Source organism: Octopus bimaculoides, chromosome 7 (genome assembly GCF_046866305.1).
Source record: "Octopus bimaculoides isolate indiv1 chromosome 7, ASM4686630v1, whole genome shotgun sequence".
Taxonomy (NCBI): Eukaryota; Metazoa; Mollusca; class Cephalopoda; order Octopoda; family Octopodidae; genus Octopus; species Octopus bimaculoides.
Genome location: NC_142934.1, coordinates 31,525,513 through 31,540,059, shown reverse-complemented (window position 1 = coordinate 31,540,059; position 14,547 = coordinate 31,525,513). Strand labels below are relative to the sequence as shown.

Below are 14,547 nucleotides of genomic sequence, written 5' to 3'. Positions count from 1 at the left end.
GATTGGGTTTGTATACAGTTTTAGGGTAAAATTAGGAATTGATGTAAAAAAAAAAAAAAAAAGATACTAAAAAATACTATACAAGATTGTAATTATTATTGTTTTCATCACCATCCTTCTTAATTTCATTACTTCTATAATGTATATTCAAAAAATTACAGCATCGCTGCTTTATAAAATGCAAGAAATATAGAGAAAATTTTAAAAAGTATACAAATTAGTTATTTTTTTCTTTTTTTTTCTTTTTTACTGTGTTTAAAATTGCTTTGCTTCATGGTAATATCACAGTCATTCTGGAAAGTTCCCATCCGTCAGGAGGTTTTGTAGGGTGAAGTTATAGTGTTCATCAGTATTATTGGGTTTATGTGTTCAAGTTAGTTTGTCCAAATTGTCATGGGTTAATACAAGCCTGCAATACAGTCTCTTTCCACATCTCTTCATTCAATATGTATTCCATGAGGTGATTAAAATAAAATATGGTTGTTTTGGTGATATTTAAGAAAAAGGTTATCATTGATATTATTTGATTTTTTTCTCCTTTCTTTAATTTTAATTTTTTTCCATATGCTTTGATTGAAGTGTTCAGCTGAATAACGTTTCTTCTTAAAGTAATAAAAAAGTATTAAAACTCACAGAAAAAAGATATATTCCCAAAAATAGATATCTCCATGTGTGTATGTGTGTGTTGGGTATGTGTATATTATACAGAAGTTTTAAATGTGTAATTTTTTTTTAATTCCTGAAACATTCATTCTATTGTTGGTCAGTTTCTGTAAAGAAGGTCTAGTCCACTTGACATGAAGGACCAGAACACAAAGATAATGTGGCCAAAGTCTGGCTGAGATGCAACACTATATTTGGGTCAGCACTCTTCGCGATGTTAGTAATTTCAGCAGCATCTTTCTCAAGATCATACATTTCAATGAAGTGCTGGAAAAAAGACAAAAACATGAATTGTTTAGAGAGATTTTGTAAAACTAGGAACAAAGATATTGGTATGTTTAGGGCATATAGTCAAAGATCCATGTCATACACACACACACGCAATATATATACATGCGCATATATAAATGTATACATACATATATAAATATACACACACACATATATACATATGCACACATACACATACATATGTATATATGCACACACATCTATCATCATCATTGTTAACGTCAGTTTTCCATGTGGCAAGGGTTGGATGGTTTGACTGGAGACTGGCAAGCCAGGAGACTGCACCAGGCTCCAATCTGATCTGGCAATGTTTCTACAACTGGATGCCCTTCCTAACGCCAACCACTCCGAGAGTGTAGTGGGTGCTTTTTACATGCCACCAGCAAGGGAGCCAGTCAGGCAGCACTGGCATCGGCCACGTTCGGATGGTGCTTTTTATGTGCCACCAGCACAGGAGCTAGTTGGGGCGGTGGGGCTGGCATCAACCACGTTTGGATGGTGCTTTTTACATGTCACTGGCATGGGGAGCCAGTCAGGCGGCTCTGGCAGCGACCCATGCATGAATGAATGGTGCTTATGACATGCCACCAACACTAGTAATGGCCACAACTACAATTTCCATTTGATTGCAATTTGATTTGATTTACTTGACTCAAAAGGTCTTCTCAAGCACGGAATGTCACCCAATGATTCAAAGGTACTTTTTAGATGGGCTGGTTATGTGACACTGGTGTAGGCTATGGCTGTGATCTCACTTTCCTTGCTGGGTCTTCTCAAACACAGCATATGTCCACAGGTCTCAGTCTTTCGTCATTGATTCTGTGAGGCCCAACATTCGAAGGTCATGCTTCACCACCTCATCCCATGTCTTCCTTCCACTGTTAGGGAGTGACACTTCTTCACACAGCTCTCTTCATCCATACATAGCACATGACCATACCAGCACAATTGTCTCTCTTGCACACCACATCTGATGCTTCTTATGTCCAACATTTCCTACAGGGCGCTTACACCCTGTTGTGTGTGCACACTGACATTACACATCCAGCTGATCATACTAGCTTCATTTCTTTTGAGTCTATGCATGTCTTCAGCAGTCAAAGCTGATGTTTCTCTGCGGTGTAGTATGGCCGTTCACACACATGCATCATACAATCTACCTTTCACTCTGAGTGAGAGGCCCTTTGTTACCAGCAGAGGTAGGAGCTTTCTGAACTTTGCCCAGGCTATTCTTATACTAGCGGTAATGCTCTCTGAGCATCCACCCCCACTACAGACTTGGCCACCTAGGTAGGAGAAGCTATCAACTACTTCTAGTTTCTCTCCCTGGAGTGTGATGGAATCAGTTTTCTGAGCATCTGCAGTGTTTATTGCCCTTGTGCATCTGCTGCACACAAAAACTATCTTCCCGGTTAGCCTTCCTTTGATGTTGCTGCACCCCTTATGCGTCCATAGCTTACACTTGGTACATCTTATGGAGTTTCTACCTACACCTTTTCTATAGATTGAGCAGGGCTATCTACCTGAAGGGGTTTGTGATATGTTCGTTTTCCCACTTACTAGGACTTTGGTTTTTTGCAACATCAACTCTAAGGCCCTTCGATTCTAAACCTTGCTTTCACACCTGAAATTTCTTCTCTAGTTCTTGTAGTGATTCCACTATGAGAGCAAGGTCATCAGCATAGAAGAGCTCCCAAGGACAGCTCGTCTTGAATTCCTCTGTTATTGCCTAGAAGACTATGATGAATAAGGTGAACCCCTACTTCTACCCGGAATTCTTCGTTATACTCATTGCTAACCCTTACCTGCCTAACGGCATCCCTGCACAAGGCCTGTACAACTCTTATTAACCACTTGTCAATCCCCAGTTTCCACATTGCTCACCAGATAAGGGATCAGGGGGCCCTATCAAAGGCTTTCTCCAAGTCCACAAAAGCCAAGTATAGGGGTTTATCTTTGGCTAGGTATTTCTCCTGCAGTTTTCATATCAGGAATATAGCATCAGTGGTGCTTCTACCTGGCACAAAACCAAACTGCATCTCATCTAAGCAGACTCTCTCCCTAATTAGTTGAGTCATGACCCTCTCTGTGACCTTCATCACCTGATCCAGCAGTTTGATAACCCATAGTTATTTTTATCTAAAGCATCACCTTTACCTTTGTAATAGTTGACTATGGTGCTGCTGCACCAGTCATTGGGTATGATTCCTTCATGAACTACCTGGTTTACAATACGGGTGACTAGGCCATGACCCACACCACCAGATATTTTAAGCATCTCAGCAGTGATTCCTGATGGGCTGGGGGCTTTTCCTGACTTCATATCCTTAATTGCTGTTTCTACCAGGGTGCTATCTTTTCAGGTAGCTGTCCTTCTGCTGGGTCAACATTTGGCAGGCTCAACTCTTCCCATTCATTCTCCACATTCAGCAGCCTTTCATAATGGCTTCTCCAAGCCTCTTTCTTTTCAGAATCATTAAAAGCCAGTGCACCAACATCCATGTGGACACATTGCTCTGTTGTGACATCACAAGAAACAATAAATCATATTATCTCTGGCTGCCCAGTCCTGGCTAAGAAGGAATATATTCACAGACACGACAGAGTTGGGACCTATATACACTGGAAGCTATGCCAACATTATGGAATAACAACAGAAAGAAAGATGGTATAGGCACATGCCAGAAAAGGTCACAGAAAATGAGAAAGCAACATACTATGGGATATGCCAATATGCACAAATAGAGAAATTAAGGCCAATAGACCAGATATAGTTGTCAGAGATCATGAAGGAAAAAAAATGCTTTCTAATTGATGTATCAATACCAACACATGACAACGTTTCACTAAAAGAAATGGAGAAACTTTCAAAATACAAAGACCTGGAAATAGAGGTAACTCGAATGTGGAATCTAAAAACAGAAACAATTCCTATCATAGTAGTTGCCTTAGGTATAATAAAAAAATATTCAGACAAATACATAACAAAAACACCAGGACTTACAAATATATATAACATACAGAAAATTGCACTACTGGGCACTGTACACATCCTACGTTAAACACTTTCAATACAGTAACTATAAGAGCATCACAACAAACTACAGCACATGCCCAAGGCACACAGAGCTGCACTCAGCAGCGTAGTGAGAGCACATGGTAAAAATAAGACTACTGAATGATAATAACAACAATCCTTTCAACAGAAGGCACAAAGCCTGAGATTTTGTGGGAGGAGACTAGTTGATCATCTCAACTAGTTTTCACTGATACTTAATTTATCAACCCTGAAAGGATGAAAGGCAAAGTCAACCTTGGCAGAATTTGAACTCAGAACATAAGGACAGATGAAATACTAAGCATTTTGCCTGGCATGCTAATGATTCTGCCAGCTCACCACCTTGCAACAATACTACTACTAATAATAATGCTGAAGAACAATTTTTTCCTTTTACCAATAATATTAATAATGAAATGTTTTTATCTTGGCACCATGCCACAAATTTGGAAGAAAGTGCATTCTATTGGAATCAGCCGCATGGCACATATGTGGTATATATTTTACTAAAACTGAAGAATTTAAAATCAAAGCTAACCTATAAAGGATTTGAACTTGGAACATGAGCAAAATGTAATTAAATATAAAAAAAAAAGAAAAAAGAAAAAACCTGAACCATATAATTCTAGTTACTTTTTTTTTTTAAATGTCAATATACACTACAAGTGATAGGGGTCAATCAACCAGAGACTTCCATAGAAAGTTAGCCATTACCTCTTTATCATTAAATTCACAATATTTGAAATTATTCTTTGAATCAATATTCCTGATACAGCCATATGTGTTATTCCAGGAGTCTTCACAAACACAGTTGATATCACAGGACTGAAAAATAGACCAGAAAATCCAATATAATTAAAAAGAAAAATTTAGTTGTGGATTTAGAGGTTTACAGAAAACTACTAAACAGATTATGCCAATGAAGACAACTTTTGCCACCTTTCTGAAATCAATATCTCTACCAACTGTAAACATGCTTATAACATAAGCATGTTTACAGTTGGTAGATATAAAAGATTTAAAAAAACCAAAAAAAAAACAGAATGGCACCCATGACTTTCAAAAACATTCTTTCAAGCTTAGAATTGTTGAAGCAAGAAATAAACTATACTTCCCAAAATAAAGCCATCAATACTCCTGACATCACCATTTCCTCTTTATGACTCTTTTACTGTTCATGTTTTTATCTTTTTGTTTTTTATTCTGTGCATTGTGTATACAATTCTTGCCCTCCTTGCTGTCTTTCTCAACTTGACTTATGGCTGCTTTCGGTCCTCCTCTTCTTATCATTTCCAATGAGTTATAGTGCTTCTTAGAACTATACAATATACACTTTATTAACATCATCAACATTATTATTATTATTATTATCATCAGCATCACCATCATCATTAAGGTAGGAAGACTGCAGAATAGTTAGCATATCAGATAACATGCTAAGCATCATTTCATCCATTTTACATTTTGAGTTCAAATTCCACTGAGGTCAACTTTGCCTTTCATCCTTTTGAAGTAGATGAAATAAGTACTTGCTGAACACTGGGGTTGATGTAATTGACTTACCCTACCCCCAGATTTCAGGCCTTGTGTCTATAGCAGAAAGGCTTATTATTATTATTAAGGCAGTGAGCTGGCAGAATCAGTAGCATGCTGAGTGAAATGCCTAGCAGCATTTTGTCCATCTTCTCTTTCTGAGTTCAAGTTCTGCCAAGGTTGACTTTGCCTTTCATCCTTTCAGGGTCAATAAAATAAGTACCAGTTGAGCACTAGGTTCAATGTAATCAACTTACTCTCTTCCCTAAAGCTGTTAGCTTTATGCCAAAATTTGACACCTTTATTATTATTATTATTATTATATAAAACAATCACTATTTGCTGCCTCAGTCTGACTGACTAACAATTTTGGGTGCCATGATCACTTAACAGTCAAATGGTCAACTGCAGGAAGGAGAATCCAATTATGAAACCATTCTTGTTCTAGTAATATGTAAATGTCTAAATTTGGAAAACCTTTCCAATACAAACTGTGATGTAAGAGGACAATTAAAATATCAGCTCAGGTTTTATACTCATTTCCATTATTGTTTCAGTCAAAGAAATCCCTATAAAAGGATTCAGGCCTGGGTCCTCTATAAAGATATTTTCTATACAGATAACTTGGTTCCTATTGTGGAATCTATATAAGCTTTATGGTCAGCATAGATAAGACCAAGGATTTTTTAGTAAAGATAAGTAAGGTTGTGAGGTTAGGAAACTTGCTTTCTAATCATATGGTTTCAGGTTTGGATCCATTGTGTAGCTTCTTGAGCAAGTGTCTTCTGCTATAGTCCCAGGTGAAGCAAAACTATTTCAGTGGATATGGTAAATGGAAACTGAAAGAAGTGTATGTGTATGAGAGAGAGAGAGAGAGAGAGAGAGAGAGAAAGAGAGGGGGGAGGGAGAGAGAGTATATATATATATAATTTAATCATGCCAATGACCTATAATCCTTAAGGGATGTTTGAATCCTAGTTCTCTGGTCTGTACCAGGGTTCAGTAAAAAACTAAGTATGTTAATTTTGCATTGATGTACATTGGCATTTAAAATATTTATGAATAAGAAAAAAAAAAAATGTAGAAATTGACATATAGACATCAGTTTATTCAAAGATATTCAAAACAATGCAATATAAAATTCTTATCCCTACAGCTGTTTCCATATCCAATTAATTTAATTAGAGACATTAAAATAAAATTGAATTAATTTATAATTTTCATATTGAAACTGGTTAATTGGATATTTCATCAGGGAAGAATTTCCAGAAAGGAGTTACATTCCAACGTGTTGGTCGACTCTTGACAGACTCAGATGTGCGCATTTTGGTAATGTATGTATTTAAAAAAACGTCATGAGTATATATATATATCATCATCATCGTTTAACGTCCGCTTTCCATGCTAGCATGGGTTGGACGATTTGACTGAGGACTGGTGAAACCGGATGGCAACACCAGGCTCCAGTCTGATTTGGCAGAGTTTCTACAGCTGGATGCCCTTCCTAACGCCAACCACTCAGAGAGTGTAGTGGGTGCTTTTACGTGTCACCCGCACGAAAACGGCCACGCTCGAAATGGTGTCTTTTATGTGCCACCCGCACAAGCCAGTCCAGGGGCACTGGCAACGATCTCGCTCGAAAATCCTACAGGAGCCAGTCAGGCGGTACTGGCAACGGCCACGCTCAAAATGGTGCATCTCATGTGCCAACCGCACAAGAACCAGTCCAGGGGCACTGGCAACGATCTTACTTGGCTTGCCGGGTCTTCTCACGCACAGCCCATTTCCAAAGGTCTCGGTCCGTAGTCATCGCCTCGGTGAGGCCCAATGTACGAAGGTCTTGCCTCACCACCTCAGCCCAGGTCTTCCTGGGCCTACCTCTTCCACGGGTTCCCGCAACTGTTAGGGTGTGGCACTTTTTTACGCAGCTATCCTCCTCCATTCTCACCACATGTCCATACCAGCGCAATCGTCTCTCTTGCACGCCACAACTGATGCTTCTAATGTTCAGCTTTTCTCTCAAGATACTTACACTCTGACGGGTATTCACATTGACATTACACATCCAACGGAGCATACTGGCTTCATTCCTTGCGAGCTTACGTATGTCCTCAGCAGTTACAGCCCATGTTTCACTGCCATGTAGCATGGTTGTTCGTACGCATGCGTCATACAGTCTGCCTTTTACTCTGAGTGAGAGTCCCTTTGTCGCCAGCAGGGGTAAGAGCTCTCTAAACTTTGCCCAGGCTATTCTTATTCTAGCAGCTACACTTTCAGCGCACCCACCCCCACTACTAACTTGGTCGCCCAGATAGCGGAAGCTATCGACTACCTCTAGTTTTTCACCCTGGAATGAGATAGAAGTTGTTTCCTGTTTGTTTGCAGTCTTTATTGCACCTGAACATCTGCCACAAACAAAAACTAACTTGCTAGTTAACCTGCCTTTGATGTTGCTGCACCTCTTATGTGTCCATAGCTTGCACCGGGTACATCTTATAGAGTTACTACCTACTCCTTTTCTACATACTGAGCAGGGCCATCTACCTGAAGGGGTTTGTGTTTTATCTACCTTCCTACTTATTAGGATTTTGGTTTTAGCTAGGTTGACTCTAAGGCCCTTCAATTCTAGACCTTGCTTCCACACCTGAAACTTCTCCTCTAGTTCTGATAGTGACTCCGCAATTAGGGCAAGGTCATCAGCATAGAGGAGCTCCCAGGGGCAACCTGTCTTGAACTCCTCTGTGATTGCCTGGAGGACTATGGTAAATAATAGGGGGCTGAGGACGGAACCTTGGTGGACCCCTACCTCTACCCGGAATTCATTGCTGTACTCATTTCCAACCCTCACCTTACTGGCAGCATCTCTGTACATGGCTCGCACAGCTCTCACTAACCATTCTTCTATCCCAAGTTTCCTCATTGACCACCAGATAAGGGATCGGGGGACCCTGTCAAAGGCTTTCTCCATGTCAACGAAAGCCAGGTACAGAGGTTTATCCTTAGCTAGGTATTTCTCTTGCAACTGTCTCACTAGAAATAAGGCATCAGTAGTGCTTTTACCTGGCACGAACCCAAACTGCATCTCATCTAAATTGATTCGCTCCCTAATTAGTTGGGCTATGATATATATATATATATATATATTCCCATATATATATATATATATATATATATATATATAATACTTCATTTAATTTTATGAGTATATATCTGCTTTATGAGTATATATATACTACTTCATTTAATTTCATATTGTAGTGACTCACTTTATACTCATCTTTGAATGCCATGGGGGCACTCAGATGAACAAACATGTACGGTGTAATGTGATGAATATTTTCAAAAATAGATGAATACAGTGAGTCTGGCTGACGATCCTTGAGTAAAAAGGTACAAAAGGTGAAATCAATTGATACCAGGATGTCATTTTCTTGCTTTTGTAGTTTAAACAAGGTAAGCCTATTTTATTATATTCATTGCATTCACTGTGCATATTTCTTAATAGTGAGAAATTTGTGGTTTTGGAGTGTTAGCTCCTCTTTCTGGCAAGTGGTACTCTGATACCCTACTTTATTTATTTGTATATTTCACCTATATAAGTTAAACTAGCTGGCCACTTTATTATTATCATTAATAATGGTAATAATACTTTATTTAATTTTATATAATATATATATATCTCATTGACCACATATACTTAATGTATATATGCTTTGTGTATTTGATGATGGGCTGTGATTTGGTGAGGTAGAGAATACTCAATCAAACGATGATGATGATAATGCACATCAATCACAACTGGTTAAGTTAATAGGCCATATTCCAAATGGAAAGCAAATTGCTTAACCATGCCTGTGACATTGTCTCCAGGACCAAGTTCTCACCAGAAGTTTCAAGTCTAAAGTCCATTTAAGTTGCAGCCATTCAGTTATTTCAGCTGAAACTGCAACCTTGAATGTCTGTTGGACTAACTACAACAAAAATTGAGTTATGTAGGGTAGCATTAACAAATCAGACATTACATTTTAAAAATAATTCAGGGATAATTTGGATGATAGGATACGGTTTGAGGGAGATTTGGTTGTTATTTCTAGCAAGACAAGCAGCCACATACAGGTTACCTTAATAGCTTAGAGTAGTTTCAGTCAAACTTTTACTTTGGAGAACTTAGATTATCATTTCCTCTACCTTAAGATGGTATATACACAATTTATATAATGTGCGAGAGATTGTAGGTGATAGAGTTGATAGTGTGTTGGACCATCAGCTATTAAGTAAATGGTTTACATTCTGTCACCAGAGCTGCAGATTAGCTATGATTAAGACATTTAGCTCTTAAATGCTCCTCTCTGCATGATTGCAAATAGGTTGCATGGTTAAGAATAGTTCACTATTGTAAGAAGCAGCAGGAGTAGCGTGTAATTAGCAAAAGTCTAATTAGCTTGTAATGTAATGGGGAAACTGCTCCAGTGCTGAAACTGACAAATTTTCCAATCATCTTGTTAATGTCTTGCCTTTGACAAGGCAGTAATCTAGGCCTTAGTTCTGATTACAAGAGGTGGCTATAATACAACAGCTAAACACATGAAATTCATCCTGTATAGGTAAAAACCAATGTCATTGTTAACTCAAGAGAGACTACCAAAAGGAAGATAATTTGTGCTACTTACTGACATCCCTTGGTTCTTGTACTGAGGACAGTTTTTCACCTCTTCATGGAATTCGCCACTGTGCTCAATTAAGAAATTGTTCCGAAATTTGGTGTCAGTTTTATTGGCTGTTAACAATGGCTGCAAGGATTTCCCATCAAACTTTCCAGGTTCTTTGATCCCCGCCAATGAAAGGAATGTTGGAGCAAAATCAATATTCAATACAAGTTCCTGGTTTAAAGAAAGTACAAAAACAAAGTAGAAATAAATAGTTAATTGACATTACATGTCAAAATACTTGAGAAACAAAAGCAATTGGTCATCAATAATTTTATAATTTTGGTTGGAGAAACAAATATGCCTTGTACTTGTTTGCCTACCATACAAGATTCAAGGAATCTTTGTGAAAGTTTAGTGTTAGTAACTGACCCAATCTCTTAGTCACTATGTTTTGTGATATTCATAAATTTCCTAAGGATAATAACAATGTAAGCAGGTTTTGTTTAAGAAGTGATGTCAAGTTGTAGACATCAAAACTTACAGTCAAGCCAGAAAAGGATCTCTAAATTAGTCGTAAAAGTTTTGGCAGCATAACACAACAACTAAATAGTATATGGCAGGTGATACATATTCAACTGTATTAACAAAGAAATTAGTTAAAAAGCTTTGTCATTAAACTGGTATTAGGAACAAGAATTAACATGAAATTTTTATGGAAGATTTTAATTTTGATCACTTTAAAACATGACATTTATGTTATAAAACTAAGGGCAGTCTTGGGTGAGTTGGTATTGTTTAATATCCTTGAAGTGTTTCTATCATCAAATTTACAATATCAAATATCCAGTGCTGACCACACACTTTTAAATGCAAGAACTTACAAAGAAACTATCAGAATGGTGAATGAATGTTGTGTCTAAACTGTGCTTACATTGCGGGTTTGATTTGCCTTTATGCCAGGGCCTCTGACCAAAAACGGGACTCTGTTGTCAAAATCATACAACTGCCTCTTGTCATATGGAAGAGAGAACTGACCTGAAATAAAAGTGAAAAAGTTATGTGAATGTAACAAATGAAGATTTCAATAGATAAGTACATTTCTGTAGAAAATTGTTTCAAATTTTGGCTCAAAGCCAGCAATTTAAGAGGGGTGCTTAGTCATCAATCTCAGTACTTCACTGGTACTTTATATTATTGATCTTGATAGGATGAAAGGTAGACATCTAATGATTCTGCCAGCTTGTTGCCTTACTTTTTTGCATGACATTAACCACACCAACTAAATGTCAACTTAACAAGATTAAATATCATCACAACAAAAACTGAGAAATCATCATCTTTTAATGACTGTCTTCCAAGCTGGTATAGACTGGCTGGTTAGACAGGATCTAACAAATCAAAGTAATGCATCAAGCACCAATATGTTTCCTTTGGCATGGTTCCTATGCCTGGATGCCAACCACTTTGCAGCATGTACTGGCTGTTTCATTTTTTTTTTTTTGTGGCACCAGCACAAGTAACGTCACCATGTGATTTGCAAGACAAAAAAATCCTCTTTGACTGAGTGGTGGTTAGTAGATATCTATTAATAATAATAATCTTCAAGTACAAAGTCTTAAGACAACAATTCACACACAATAATTATGGCTAAAATGCGAACCCTCAAGGAAGCCTTTACATAATTGTTTGACTAATTAGATATAGTAACCAAATCTCCCTCAATATCCTGCAGTCTTAAAATATGAATGACACATTGGATAAGGAAATCCTAGATACACTGTCAGAAAACAAAAAGGATGGGATTGTCATGGCTGGAACATCTTTGATCAGTATTTACCTGGAACAAATTAACAACCACCACCTTTATTCATGTGTGATTGTCTCTGTACCACTGGATCACCTGATTACTGCTTATCCTTCTACTGTGTGACACACTGGACATGTAATAACATACATAGGTGCAGGTATGGCTGTGTGGATAGGCACAGGTGTGACTGTGTGGTAAGAAGCTAGCTTCCCAGCCACATGACTCTGGGTTCAGTTCCACTGTGTGGGACATTGGACAAGTGTCTTGTGAGTGTATTTGGTAGATGGAAAAACTGAAAGAAGGCCATTGTATATGTGTGTGTGTGTGTGTGTGTTTGTCCCACACTACTGCTTGACAACCAGTGTTGGTGTGTTAACGGACCTATAACTTAGCAGTTTGGCAAAAGAGACTGACAAAATAAGTACCAGGCTTAAAAAAAGATAAATACTGGGGTTAATTCACTCAACTAAATTCTTCAAGGTGGTGCCTCAGCATGGCTGCAGTCTAGTGACTGAAACAAGTAAAAGATAAAAGATACAGCATGTTCTACTGTGCACAACATTCCCATCCCATGAACACTGATACTTGACATACAACACTTGATAACTTTCACAATACTCACAGAATACAGAGTAAAGAAAGCAAAAGTAAGTACAAACAATAAATTAGATCCCTCATGGACTGTGCCAGTCCTATATCACAGCACACTGATTAATACCATTAGCAGGTGACAACACATTACAACAACACTTACCTAAGTGATAGCCATTATCTGAAGTAAAGAATATGTATGTATTGTTGAGGAGTCCAGTTGCAGTCAGTTGCTTGACAATATTCTCTACAAGATCATCAACAGACAGAAGTGTTCTCCATCTGAGAAAGGCAAAAAAAATTTGGTTCTTCATTAAAATAAAGAATAAATAAATCACAAATAAAATTGTTGAAGAATTGTTGGTAACATTACCTGATTTATATTTTGAATATCTCCCAAAAGGTACTCATTTCATTCCCTAAGCAGCTGTTATCATTTTCATAACAATTAAAAATCCACACAGAAAATGCTTGTCTTCAAGCTATTGACAACTCCATTCCATTTACTGTTGAGACTGCTCTAGCTGCAACATTATTACAAGGAGGCCATCTTGTTGTCTTTTTATTTTTCATCTAGTTTTGACATTTTCTTCAGATGTGAAAAAGTGAATTTGCTAATGTCTTATATATTTGCAAATGTCTTATATTGAATGTGCTTCTTTTACTAACCAGATGAGAAAATTTTTTCAATGTAATCAAGATAAATTTTGTGTCACCTGGGGGCAAGAAGATTGTTGCATTAGGTGCAGATATGTGGTCAAGGAGTCTGCTTTCCAACCATACGGTTTGGGGTTCAGTTCCACTTCATCTTGAGCAAGTGAATGACAACAACAGATTCAGAGTTAAAAACATAGCAAATTTGTAAATTTTTACTTAATCTTAAATTTCAAAGTGTTCAGTCAAACAGTAATGGCAGGTTTACCTATGTTACAAAAAGCTATGGAACAGTAAATAGGATTTCACTTTGTGATCTGCCATGAGGCATGATATCTCCAGGTGAAATAAAGCTTAAAGAATTGACTCAGAATTTTTTGAATGAAGACAAAGTTAATTAATTTAAAAAAACATCCTCTTGTGAAATAATTTCATGTCCAAATTAACAACAAAAACTACTAGATAATGTCATAGAGCGCTGCCATACTCACCACTACTATTAAGGAACTTTGTTGTTCTAACAGAACTATAAAATTTCTCGCAAAACTTAATTTATGACTTTATAATTAAGTTGAATTTTTATATATAAACATAAAAATATAATTCCAGAATGGTATTATACAACTACTGCTAATTTTTACTAATTGTAACAATTTCTTACTGTTTTTCCTTAAGAAAGTGAAGGCTGTAATTCTTTATACTATGATGGTGAATGGTACCACTTTTATAAAGCGGTGGTTTTATCTTGTTTATAATGGGCTGAGATTATCTTATTTGTATGGTTTCGGATTGGAATAGATAATAAATATATTTTATTTCTTGAGAAGGAATCTATGATGATAAACCTGTCACTTATAACTTGATTATAAGTATTATCACTATACATAAATCTTAACTCAGGCTGCATAAACGCTGTGATGAACTATATACACCAAGATGCTGAAATGTATATGTATGTTGAAGATAAATTAGTTTGTGTTCTTTTTCTCCGCTATAATAACAGTTTCAGAGTTGCAGAAATAAAGTCATTAACAGGTTGAGGAAAATGAAGAAAGAGAAATTATTTACTACATTAGTTTATTTACTTTCATTTAATATTTACAGTACATTTATAAGTCAAAAGAAAACTGACATAGAGAATTCATCATCATCATCATCATCGTTTAACGTCCACTTTCCATGCTAGCATGGGTTGGATGATTTGACTGAGGATTGGTGAAACCGGATGGCAACACCAGCCTCCAATCTGATTTGGCAGAGTTTCTACAGCTGGATGCCCTTCTTAATGCCAACCACTCATA

General features: G+C 37.1%; 1 protein-coding gene across 1 annotated transcript in view; it reads right to left on the bottom strand.

The window, feature by feature from the left end:
- Positions 1-224: 224 nt before the first annotated feature.
- LOC106870891 (N-acetylglucosamine-6-sulfatase) overlaps positions 225-14,547 on the bottom strand; it is an 83,426-nt gene continuing 69,103 nt past the window's right edge. The window contains exons 8-12 of the mRNA XM_089355106.1: positions 12,756-12,874; positions 11,126-11,229; positions 10,216-10,425; positions 4,727-4,837; positions 225-930 (exon numbers count right to left, since the gene is read on the bottom strand). Coding sequence (XP_089211232.1) covers positions 784-930; positions 4,727-4,837; positions 10,216-10,425; positions 11,126-11,229; positions 12,756-12,874 — 691 coding nt within the window. The 3' untranslated portion in view covers positions 225-783. The remainder of the gene's footprint in view (positions 931-4,726; positions 4,838-10,215; positions 10,426-11,125; positions 11,230-12,755; positions 12,875-14,547) is intronic.